Source organism: Mustela nigripes, chromosome 1, assembly GCF_022355385.1.
Source record: "Mustela nigripes isolate SB6536 chromosome 1, MUSNIG.SB6536, whole genome shotgun sequence".
NCBI lineage: Eukaryota > Metazoa > Chordata > Mammalia > Carnivora > Mustelidae > Mustela > Mustela nigripes.
In genome coordinates this window covers 183,687,283-183,700,299 of record NC_081557.1, presented here as the reverse complement: position 1 = coordinate 183,700,299, position 13,017 = coordinate 183,687,283, and the positions used below count along the sequence as shown (strand labels likewise).

General features: G+C 36.1%; 1 protein-coding gene across 1 annotated transcript in view; it reads right to left on the bottom strand.

Moving 5' to 3' along the window:
• Positions 1 to 13,017, bottom strand: part of AFG2A (AFG2 AAA ATPase homolog A) — a 327,091-nt gene that overhangs the window by 309,833 nt on the left and 4,241 nt on the right. Inside the window, exons 2-7 of the mRNA XM_059417577.1 lie at positions 10,681 to 10,739; positions 9,407 to 10,051; positions 8,312 to 8,441; positions 7,984 to 8,040; positions 4,891 to 5,014; positions 2,373 to 2,628 (exon numbers count right to left, since the gene is read on the bottom strand). Of these exons, the coding sequence (XP_059273560.1) occupies positions 2,373 to 2,628; positions 4,891 to 5,014; positions 7,984 to 8,040; positions 8,312 to 8,441; positions 9,407 to 10,051; positions 10,681 to 10,739 (1,271 nt within the window). The remainder of the gene's footprint in view (positions 1 to 2,372; positions 2,629 to 4,890; positions 5,015 to 7,983; positions 8,041 to 8,311; positions 8,442 to 9,406; positions 10,052 to 10,680; positions 10,740 to 13,017) is intronic.

The window sequence follows — 13,017 nt, the reverse complement described above, 5'->3', positions numbered from 1 at the left end:
ACTATTAATATTTATTTGCTACTTGTATTTGCCAAGTATACCCCAAATACCTACCTACCCATTCATCTATCTATCTATCTATCTATCTTCAGGGTGGAGGCCCATCTCCATCCTTCCTTCTGATCCTTTCACAACTTTTTCAAGTAATAGAAGAGAGTAAAGGGTAGAATCTCTCAACTTTTCTTGTTATGCTCCTAAAGATCTTGGGGGTACTACAGTGCCCATGAAAGTAGATGGTTTATTTACATCTGGTATGTAAATTTACATTATCACATTTCCCCTTAATGTCTTAGGACAAAATTTATGGACATACTTACCTTTGAAATAAAAAATTAAATCAAAAAAGCCTTCCACCACTTTGACAAAAATTTCTTTTAGTATTTAATTCTGATGCAGAGCATAGATTGGAATAAAATGAACTTAAGTTTAAATCCTAGCTCTGCCTCCTACCAGCTGTGAGACCTCTCTCGAGTCTATCTGATACTTATATCACAGGGTTGGTGTGAGGATCAGTAGAAAAAATGTTTACCCTTTCCCACATTCTCACCCCCCTCATTCTGCATGTAGAGCTTTTTTTAAGCTTCTTCTTAGATATGGCTATTTCTGAATAACCATAGCATTTCCTTTCCCCATAGAGAAAGTCACTGCATTCTCCATAGTTTTATGAGTACATATTTCACTGTGTAAGTAGTTATTCACAAATCTCTTTCCTTCATTAGACTGTATGTTTCTGAACAGTAAGAATCCCAGAGCCTTCCAGAGTGCATGAAATATATGAGAAATTAAGAAAAATATCTTATAAAAGATACTAAAGAATGAATCCTAGGCCAAAATGCACCAAAAATTTTTTTTGGCCTTGTAATCTACATAACCTATGGTTTCCTCCATCTGTGAAACCTCTAACATGGAAACTGTGATAATGGTCAAAAAGAATAAAACAAAATTGATTTTCTCCACCAAGAGTAAGATATTCAAAGAACCCTAAAGATCAGGTGCCTGGGTGGTTCAGTTGGTTAAGCGACTGCCTTCGGCTCAGGTCATGATCCTGGAGTCCCAGGATGGAGTGCCATGTCAGGTTCCCTGCTCAGCATGGGGAGTCTGCTTCTCCCTCTGGCCCTCCCCAACCCCCACCGTGCTCTCTTTCTCTCTCAAATAAATAAATAAGATCTTTAAAAAAAAGGAAAGAAAAAAAAAAGAAGAACCCTAAATATCCCTTCCAGGTTTTCCTTCCCAACCTGTTTTTTGTTCTAAATTCTCTTCTCTGCATATATTGAGCCAGACTAGAAAGATGAAAGGACTAAAGGAAGGGTTTTTAAAGCCTACTATATTAACTATGAATCCATAATTTGGAAGAAGGTACCATATTTCTATACTAAATCTCTAAAATAACTAAAGCTCCAACTCAAAAATTCCATTTCTTCCATTACCTAACGGGGCTAAACTTTTCTTAAAACTTAACCTTTTGAAAATGCTAGATAGGTCACAAACTGAAACAACAGAACACAACAACTGAAAAAAATTTCTTCTGAAGTATAATAGGGCCTAGAAATATATCCCCAAGGGAATAAATTTAAGGAACCTAGGATTACTGGCAAACCAGGTATGCTTTGAGGTATATGCCCACCAGCCTTTACAGGTTACCAGAAAATAAACACATTCTCTTAGGACCAAAAAACAAACAAACAAAAACAAAAACAACAATCAGATTTTTTTTTCAGTAAAAACTTATTTACCTGATGAAATATTTCAATAGCTTATAGAAACTGCCCTGATTTTTCATGGGCACAACATTTTTCACGGTTAAAATTACTCTGAAAAATCACAAAAATGTTAAAAGATCCTAAGGGCTTCCATAGCAAAGACTGTTTATGCCATAGTGACGTTCTTAAAGTCAAAGAGTCAACTCACAGCCCTTATACACTTTCAGACTTAAACATCACCATCACATACTCTGCAGCATAGAATTCTTAGATTTTGCTAAGTACTTTTTCAGCACTTCAAAAAATACAAAGCTGCTCCTTTAACGAAATTCTGATCCACCTGTAGGCTCTTCTCCCTAATTTCCACAGCACAGTATCAATAAATAGTCATCGTCGATACTGCCATAAATGCATCTGATGATACATGTGTATGTGTGTGTCTGTGTGTACTTAGGAAAAGTGTGAAAGTAGGTGTGCTATTATAGTGGTTACCTTCGGGAGGTATGAGAGATTTTTATTTTTTTTACAGTTTTCTGAATCATCTAGTTTTCAATAAATACATATCTTATGATTAGGAAAAATATCAGCTATTTCTATTAAGAAATAAGTATGCAAATGAACCAGATTTATGAAGCCCATCAATACAGACTCACAGTAGCAAAGCACTCTCACCTGCTTCATTACACAAGGCTTTCAAGTCTGCTCCAACGTACCCATGAGCACCATTTGCCAGCTGTAACAGTTCAGATTCAGTGAGCAAATGTGGTACCCTTTGAAGCAGTTTCTGGAGAATATCTAGACGATCTGCAGCATTAGGAACTCCAATTTCAATCTCTTTATCAAATCGTCCAGGTCTTCGAAGTGCAGCATCTAAGGCATGAGGGCGATTTGTGGCCCCAAGGACCAACACTTGTCCTTCACTTCCTTCCTTACAAAATAAAATGAGAATAAATTACACATTCATCTAAAAGCAATATGTATATAGGCACTGGCTACATAAACAAGACTGTAAGTGTCCAGGCTGTTAAGTCTTATCCTTCACACTTTAATTACTCATCCCCCATTTGTCTAAGTTCAGCCTAAATACTCCCTCACCTAGAAAGTTTTTCACTACATACCTTTCCAACTGTAAGTGATGTCTCTCCCGTTTTTGGTATCTAAACATCACCATTTTCATAATATCCTACCATATAGTTGTTTTACTTTAAGTTGGCCTTTTCCCCTACTTGAAGGCAAAGACTATGACCTGCATATTATTCAAATAGAACAAGGCTCTATTACACAGTTGTTTTAAAAAATATTATAAACATGTGGACTGTACTTTTTTTATTCTGATAAATGTTTAAATTTCTAGAAATATAGACGACGATGGAACCAACACCTGAGCATTAGCCGTCCTTGAATACATATGGATTTTTCACATAGGAATGACATTTGGAACAAGTTATAAAGAACTATGATAATGATCAGCCATCTGTGAAAGTTATCTGACATTTTATTCTGATGACCCATGTATAATCTCACAGGCACAAACTTAACTGACACGTAATTCAAAATAAGGAAACTCAAACCTATTCACTTATATTGGCTGTGCTAACAGAAAATGCATGGATTACAAAAATCTGTAAGTTATGAATTTAGAATCAATGGCCCTTAAGCATTTTCATACTAACATCCATGTCACATGCTTCCAGTCCTGCCCACAGGCAAAACCACCAGTACACCGCAGACCTATCCCGGCAGCAGAGAAAGAGGCAGCAATTAATAGCCTCCAAAATAAAGCCTTCCATCTGATCTCATACTCACCAGAACTCTTCTAATTATGATATAGCTCTCCATACATATTTGCTTTCAAAGTGGAAAGAGTCATCCATAAACAAAGATATGTGATTGGCTTAATGATTCTACATCTTATTGTAAATGGACAAACTGGCATCCCAATTTACATATGTCTGTTGTTAGTGTTGTTACGGAGGTGCAGTCCTCAGAGCCCTGCCACCTCCAACATACTAGCATCACTGAAGTCTCCAATTTTTAAGGGCTGAGAACCAAACCTGGGACATTATCACACCAAATAGTTGCACCAAGACTGAGAACCAAGTGGTCATCCAGCCTCCCTCAGGTATCAAGTCTTCTGTTACACTTAAAATTGTAACACATGTTGGGGCACCTGGGTGGCTCAGTCAGTTGAGTGGCCAACTCTTGACTGTGGCTCAGGTCATGATCTCATGCGTTGTGGATCTGAGCCCTACATTGGGCTCCATGCTCGGTGGGCAGTCTACTTAACATTGTTCTCTCTCCCTCTCCCCCTACCCCTCCCCCTGCCTGTGCACATGTGCTCATGAGCACTTGTGCATGCTCTCTAAAATAAATAATTTTTAAAAAACGGTAACACATGTTAACAAATAATGGAGACTTAAAACCCAACCTTCACATTATTTTCCCATGTTTAGTTTCTACCAATAGATAGTAAAAATCAGAAAGTGTCAACTGTCCAGTCATTTGATGTGCAAAAAAAGGGTTTGGGACCACATGAGTTCTAAAATTTCTTTTGGTTCTAACATGACTCTAAAAATAGAGTTATTTACAATCCAGAATAAGAAATGTATTCTGGCAAATGGCTGTCAGGGGTCTGAGAGAATTTTTCTTCATTCCTGTCATACTCCTGTGGATCTTCCTTTCATAATCAGCACATAGTTTTTATTAATATGTGAGTGTATCCCTATCAGAGAATCTGGTAACATGGGTAGATTCTTTTTAAACGTTATACAAACATATTTTCCATTATTCTCACTCATTTCTTTGACTTGTCCAACTTAAAGCCTTAAAAGAATCCATTTTTACATGCGTATATAAGACTTAAAAAATTTCTTATTGATCTGACCCTTACTGATTTTTGCTTCAGGTTTTTAATACCATTACTACCAAAAAAAAAAAAAAAAATCCATCAATGCATATTATTATTTTATATACTAGAAAAACATGGCAGTATATCCTCCTAGAAGTTACTAAGATATCTGCTGAAGAAAATTATTTTATGGGTCTTTCCTTTAGTTTTAATGGCTAATATTATTCCTTACCCTAGAATACCCCAAAACTCAGACATATTTAATAGTTTTTGCTACTACATACATATATTATTAGGAGCCAACCCTTTCTTACACAGAGTCGATACTGGTGCTATACTTACTGAACCAATACCATCCATCAATGTTAACAGCGATGCTACCACTCTCTTTTCCACTTCATTCTGAGCCCCTTCTCTTTTAGGAAAAAGTGCATCCAGCTCATCAATAAAAATAATTGATGGGTGCCTAAAAACAAACAAGTAAAATAAATTATTTAAAATACACCTGATTTTTAAAATTGATTTATTGCATTTCAGTTGAAACTGAATATGTTTAATTTTTTAATTGAAATGTACATGCAAAAGAATGAAAATTAATCATATACAAAAATAAATCTAGGGGTGCCTGGGTGGCTCAGTCGGTTAAACGGCTGCCTTCGGCTCAGGTCTGATCCCAGGATCCTGGGATCAAGCCCCACATTGGGCTCTCTGCTCAGTGGAGAGCCTGCTTCTCCCTCTCCCTCTGCCTGCCACTCTGCCTACTTGTAAACTGTATCTCTCTGTCAAATAAATAAATGAAATCTTTAAAAAAAAAAATCTAAAATGGATTAAAAAACTAAATGTGAGACCTGAAACTATAAAAATCCTAGATGAGAGCACAGGGAGTAACTTCTCTGACATAAGCCATAGAAACATTTTTCTAGATATGTTTCCTGACGCAAGGGAAATAAAAGCAAAAATAAACTATTGGGACTACATCAAATAAAAAGCTCCTGCAGAGCAAAGGAAACAAACAAAATTAATGGAAGAAGATACTTGCAAAGGACATATCCAGTAAAAGTTACTACCGAAAATGTATAAAGAACAGATACACCTCAACACCCAAAAAGCAAACAATCCAAATGAATGGACAGAAACATGAACAGACATTTCTCCAAAGAAGATATACAGATGACTAACAGGCAACATGCAAAGAAGCCCAACATCACTTAACAGGAAAATGCAAATCAAAACTACAATGAGCTATCACCCCCCAGCTGTCAGAATGGCTAAAATCAAAAACACATAAAACAAGTGTATTTGAGAATGTGGAGGAAGAGGAACCCTCACGCACTGTTGGTCAGAATGCAAACTGGTGCAGCTACTAAGAAAGTTCCTCAGAAAGTTAAAAATAAAACTACCCTACAACATATACTGGATATTTACCCAAAAAACACAAAAACACTAATTCAAAGGGATATGTGCCCCCCCCATGTTTACAGCAGCATTATTTACAACAGCCAAATTAGGAAGGCAGCCCAAGTGTCCACCAACCGATAAGTGAATAAAGGAGATACAGTATATACACACAATGGAGTATTATTCAACCACAAAAAGAATAAAAGCTTGCCATTTGCAGTAACATAGATGGAGCTAGAAAGTATAACCCTAAGTGAAATAAGTAACAGACAAAAACCATACGATTTTCTGTTGGATTTAAGAAATAAAACAAATGAGCAAAGGGGAAAAAAAGAGAGAGAGAGAGAGAAACCAAAAGTCAGACTCTTAAGTATAGAGAACAAACTGATGGTTACCACAGGGAAGGGTGAAATAGATGACAGGGATTAAGGAGGGCAATTGTCATGAGGAGCACAGGGTGACACACAGAATTGTTGAACCATTGTTGTACACCTGCAACTAATACAACACCGTAAATAATACTGGAATTAAAATAAAAACTTAATATAAAAAAAAGAAATCCAATGTATCAAATTCAGGACTCAGGTAATAATATTAAAGACAAATGCAACAGGATGTTAAACTGAAAAACCTTACATTAATTCTAGCCCAAATTATTAATTCATCACATTCTAGCACATCTGAACAATAAAAAGCAGAGTACTAAGAATAGTCTATTGGCTCATGAGATAAGTCTATGCCCAAACAGAACTTGCCCTCTAATGCCCAGTAAATTGTTATGACTGCATCAATTCAGAATCTGAGGCCAGAAATGTCCCCTGGAGCAGATGTAAAGTCCAAGGTACAGAAATTCCAAAGGTGCTCTCTCTCTCTTTTTTTTTTTTGGTCTATTAAAAAAAGAACTTTCAAAGTGATCAGTTCTCCCATAAAAAGATGTGCATTCTCTCACGAAAGAGAGATTCAACTGCCAGAAACAAAACAACAATGAAAACACACTATGCAATACAGTATACCACTGGTTCTCAAATTTTCAATATTGGGACTACAAACCTTATAAGGGACTACCTTATTTCATACACGATCTCTGGGAAAAAACAACTAAAAATCAAAGTTCCTTGGGGGCGCCTGGGTGGTTTGGTCAGTTGAGAGTCTGTCTTCAGCTCAGATAATGATCCCTCCTGGGATTGAGCTTTGTGTCAGGCTCTCTGCTCAGTGGAGAGCCTACTTCTCCCTCTGCTCCTTTTCCTCCCCCTACACTTGTGTTCTCTTGCTCTCTCTCTCTCACTTGCTCTTGCTCTATCGCAAATAAATAAATAAAATCTTTAAAAAAATAGTTCTTTTGATGAGAGCAGAATTTTGCTAGTTAAATGCCAAAAAAGGCAAAGACATAGCCTTATTATGAATAATATATTAGACCAAGTTATAGGCCACATTCTTATACTCACTGTAATGTAATATGGTAGCCTAAACTGAGGAATAATCAATAAAAATTGTTTTTAAAGAGCAAAAGATTTGGGACGCCTGGGTGGCTCAGTTGGTTAAGCAGCTGCCTTCGGCTCAGGTCATGATCCCAGCGTCCTGGGATCGAGTCCCACATCGGGCTACTTGCTCCGCAGGGAGCCTGCTTCTCCCTCTGACTCTGCCTTCCACTGTCTGCCTGTGCTCGCTCTCACTCTCTCTCTCTCTTACAAATAAATAAATAAAATCTTTAAAAAAAAAAAAAAAAAAGCAAAAGATTTGTCCCCTTGAAGCAAACTATAAGAAAAAAGCATAAAGAGATACTATAATACAATCTATTAAAGTAATTAGATAAACTGAATATCCTAAAGTACCATAGGCACTCTAAAGAAAGAACATCAGAAATGCATATCTGAAGTAAAATCATATGATTTACCAAACAACAGTGTCTTAATTCTCCTACTTCAGGTAATTCAATAACTCAGTTAGTAACTCTGTTAGTAACTCTACTACAGCCTTGACTACTAATTACAGATAGTTACTAGTTAGATTACTAATTACAAATCCACATGTAAATACCGTAGAGTGGCTTCAGCAAATATCTGACGTAACCTTGCTTCTGTCTCCCCATAGAATCTGTAACAAATAAAATGCATTTAAGAATCAATGCTTAATGTTTTTAAAGTTTCGTCTATAAAAGCTCATCTAACTTTTCAAATACTTCCAGAGTACTTAAACTTACTTTTGAAAATTATTTTTCAAACTTAATTTGTATACACAACCAAAAGCAAATTTAAATTATTTTCACATATGAAATATCCAGACAGAATGCTATGCAGTTATTTTTTAAAATCACCTTTAAGAAGTATTTAATAACACTGTTTATTCCATTAAATTATGCACCTACTTGCTTATAATTTCAGGACCATTAATTACAGAAACATAGGCTCCGACTTCATTAGCAATCGCCCTGGCAATCATTGTCTTTCCAGTACCTGGAGGGCCATAGAGTAACACTCCTCTAGGAGGGGGAATTCCTAGAAGAAAAAGAAGAGAACAATGGATTCAGCATTACTAGGTTTCTTGTGTTATCATATGACTGCAAATATGAGTTATAAAATATAAATTTACCTTGTATCACAAAACTAAAGTAAGATTCAGACCTCCTGCCCCTGCCCCCTTCCTCCAAAAATGTACTAACTAGCCAAACACTGATCTCAAGAAATGACTTTCTCTCTCTCTTCCTCTCTCTAGACCCAACCAGGCTGGGAACACTAGTGAAAAACTGGCTGGACAGCCACATAATTGCTATGCCCCATCCCACACAGCACAGCTCAATGATCAGAACACAAAGCTCAGACAAGAACAAGGCCACCCAAAGAAAGCCATCAATCCTACTTTTCACCTAACTGGTCATCTATATTATATAAGCATTACTAGCAAAATGTCAGTCAAAGGCTTCATATATTTTTATATATAAAGATTCATGAAAAATGAAAAGGCAGAAAAAGAAGCACCAAATTGTAGGCACCAAATACATGCAGAGCATCTGGGCAGTTACCATAAAGAAGTAGCCCTGAGTTTCCTTCAAGCCAATCACTCCCTTAACCACTTGCTTCAATGCAAAGAAATCCTCACAGAGTTATATTTCCTAACAGAGAAGTTTTATCTAACATATTTGAATGTTTGGTTTACTTCTTTGGTCATTACAGCTGATCTAGAATGACAAGATACTTGTTCTAGATCCAATACAAACAACTGTGGAAGTATGCAATTAGAAGAGACAAGGCTGCAACTAACTCACATTACAACCTAAAGAGATCAAGCACGGAAAAAGGCTCACTTAACTGAGGGCATCTCCCAAAGCAACTCACACCTCCTACCATACCTACCATTTGGAAAGAAAACCAAGAAAAGAGGGTGAGCAATTATTACATAAGTGGAATGTGCCAACTGCTTTTTGTTTGAATACTTCTGGTGCAATACACTGAAGAAATCATACCATAACTCTTGAAAAGTTCAGGCTGTTTGAGAGGCAATTCGATCATCTCTCTAATCGCTTTCAGCTGACTACTTAAGCCTCCTATCATGCCGTAAGTTACTTTGAAGTGGTCCTCTTGCACTTTTGAATTTGCATGAATCTTTGCAAAATTGACTCTTGTTGTTGAAGATATAAAATAAAAAATATCAGTGTTGCACTTTGTTCCCACACATGCTGACTTTAGCAATCTCTCTTCATTGACAAGTTGCTCATTTTCTCCTCTGGCTGAATTAAAACTACACTTAAGTCCTGTGACTTCCCCTAGTCCAAGTCTGCTGCTGTTCCCAGGATTCTGTGTAACATCCGACAAAATGTCACTAGTTTTATCTAACATTTTATCATCTGCTGATTTGCAGGGAGTACTGCTGGATGTTGGGTCCCGAGGCTCTTCCAGATCTAACTGGCTTAGCTGTAGGGATACATCCAGGGTACTGGTTTCTATGCTGGACTGTTCATAGGCCATTCCCTGGGCATCAGTGTCAGAGTCATTCTGAGGCCTTCTCAATATCATGCCATCTGTCCCTTTCACTCGCAACACTTGCAGTCTGCATGGTCGTCCGTAGAATGTACAATACAGAAAGTTGCCTGGTAAAACAATCTTGCCATCTAGAAAATAATTTTTTAAATATATGTGTTAGCATAACTTTTCATCCCCTTCATGTTTAAACGCAACTTATTCCATCTGTTAACAAAACTATCTGACTGAAAAGACTAAATCAAAGAGTATTAACAAAATAATTGCCATAAAAAGGAGACAATTCCCATTTGATAGAGCACTATCTGGAGACAGAAGGACAAGATAATTCTTTAAAATTCTCCACACTCAATATATCTAGGATTCTATCAACTATATCAACAAATAGACTGGCATTCCACATCCAATAATAACGAACCTAAAATGGCACACCTAACTAATACTCCAAGATAACATTTCTCACTGGAAAGAGGAAGAACTCAAGGGTTAAAAGTATCAGTTCTCCCACTGACTTTATCCATAGATAAGTCAAATATTCTCTTCAATGCTTAAGTGCCAATCAATTAACTGGGGAGAAAAAATTTGCTTAAGTGCCAATCAATTAATTGGGGAGAAAAAATTCCTGTCCCAAAAGGGCATTAGTTCATTGAGAAGAACACTCCACAATATGTTGAATAAAAGTATGATTTATACAAGACCTCAAAGACACATTACTTTATTTACTGCTACCTTGCTTTTTACAATTTGAAAAACTATTTACCCAGCTTTCTCAGAAGACAACCAGCCAGCTGTTCTTCATTAATGTCCACATTTTTGTCACTATAAAAGATGGAGGAAATAAAAATCAGAATTAAGCATACCAGAGACTAAATGTAATATAAAATTATGTGTACACAGCTGTACTATAGACCTAGTCAAAAGAATAATTTACAAACTGGAAATCGTTTATACAATTTGGGAATAATTTATGCTTCTTAGATACTTCTAATAGCCATGAAAATATCACTTGCAATTTGGTATCCTAATGACTTAAATCAATGTTCTTTAAAATTAAGAGTGCTATCCATTAGTGGATCATGAAATCATTTCAGTCAATCCCATCCAGCATTTTTTTTTGATAGAATACAAAATGTCAAAGTACATCACACATGAAAAGGGAAAATACCGCTTAGAAAAGCATTACTTTCTTATACACACACATCTTACACACACACATCTATATACTCATGTATACAGCTACACACATGTGAGTGCATATGTGCCCTGTATCTGTGGATGTATGCATACACTGAATCACAATAAAGTGTATTTTTTATTATGTGTCATAGCCAAAAAGCACTTGAAAAACACTGGCCTAAATTAATCATTCCCTTTCTGAAACTGCATAGCTTGGAGAAAGGCTTTTATTAATAGCTTATTTCCTTTCTATAATTTATAAATTAACTTCAAGGAAAATTAAGTCCTTTATAGGATATTACCTGAAAAGGTAGAGATAAGAAAAAAGGAGAGTAATGGTATAATGGAATTTACTTCCAGAGAAAGGACATACCTTTCTCCAGAAAGAGAAATATGAGAACTCCTTCTCCTACTAACGACTGTCTTCCTAGAAGGCTGCTTGAGTACAAATAGGTATATCCTAAAATCATTACACTTGTAAAGAAACATGTTCTTGGAGAGTTCTCAGAATATGAGCATTTTTCCTTCTTCCCCACATGCAAGTAGCCCATACCAGCACAGGAGGCCTAGAATTGTGAGCTCTGCCAGAGATCAGTGGAGAAGTAATAGTTTAGCTCAGAAAGAGGTATATTAGCAGACCCATCTAGTCCAAACCTAAGCCTTGTTCTCCAAACACTTTATTAGCAAAAACAAAACCAATATAGTCAACCTCGTTATTTCCAGATTCACCTACTTGCTAAAATTTATCTGTAACCCTAAAATCAGTATCAGCAGAGCTTTCCTAGTCATTCATAGACATGCACAGAACAGGCAAAAAAAATTCAAGTCACTAAGCACTTTCCTAGCTGAAACCTAGAAAGTACTCTTATTTCAATTCTTTCAGAGATAACTAGAGGGTGGAGAGTAGAGATAGCAGGAGGCAGTGCAGTGTACAGCAAAAAGTCCCAGCTCCTGTACCAGCCAGAGATTTGAATCCCAACTTTGACATCTGTTAGTGAGGTGGCCTCAGGCAAGTCACATAACACTTCTAAACTAGTGCTGCTCTTTTATAAAATAAAAAAGATAAAATCTATTAGAATGAGTTGTTTTAAGATTATAATGTATATAAGATATACATTTTTGTATATTAAATATACACCAAATATATTAATGTTATTAATATATTATTTATAATACACATTAAATAATGCATTTAAATATAAACATGTAACATTAAACATAAACATATATTCCATGTATGTGTAAACATACATACCCCTAGGAGCAACGGTTCAGTATTTGCTAATGTAGTGTTCACAGAAATTTTATAAAACATACTGCTAATAATGAAAACTGACTGTATATTCATATAAAGGAGAGAGAGAAAAACAGAACAAGAAGGAAATTTCAAATCAAATATATATTCAGACTATTTAGGAAACTGTAGCTCCTTAAATGCTTAAATTCACTTCTGTTTATAGAACTCTGAAACCAGTTATACTTACTTAAACCATTCCTATTTATTAAACTCTGAATAGAAAATACTTGCAAATGTGTATAAGAAGAGTAAAAAATACTTTAAAGTTTTGCTTTTAAAAAAAGAATGGGTGCAGATAAAATCACTTCCACTAGAAGGAGCTCTAACCTCACTAATAAATCTTTTCCGAAGCAAATGAAGGATTTAATCAGCAGAATAAAATAACTGATTTTTCTTATTGGAAATTAAGTTTCTTACCTAAACTCTGCCGCCAAGTTTAAAACACAAGGGTTTTTTTCAGTAAAATTTTAAAAACCAAGCTTCCACCTGCTTTCGGCTTAGGTCATGGATTGAGCCCAGCATTGGACTCTCTGCTCAGTGGGGAGCCTGCTTCTCCCTCTTCTTCTGCCCTTTCCCCCTACTCATGCTCTCTATCTCCCTCTTTCTCTGATAAATAAATAAAAT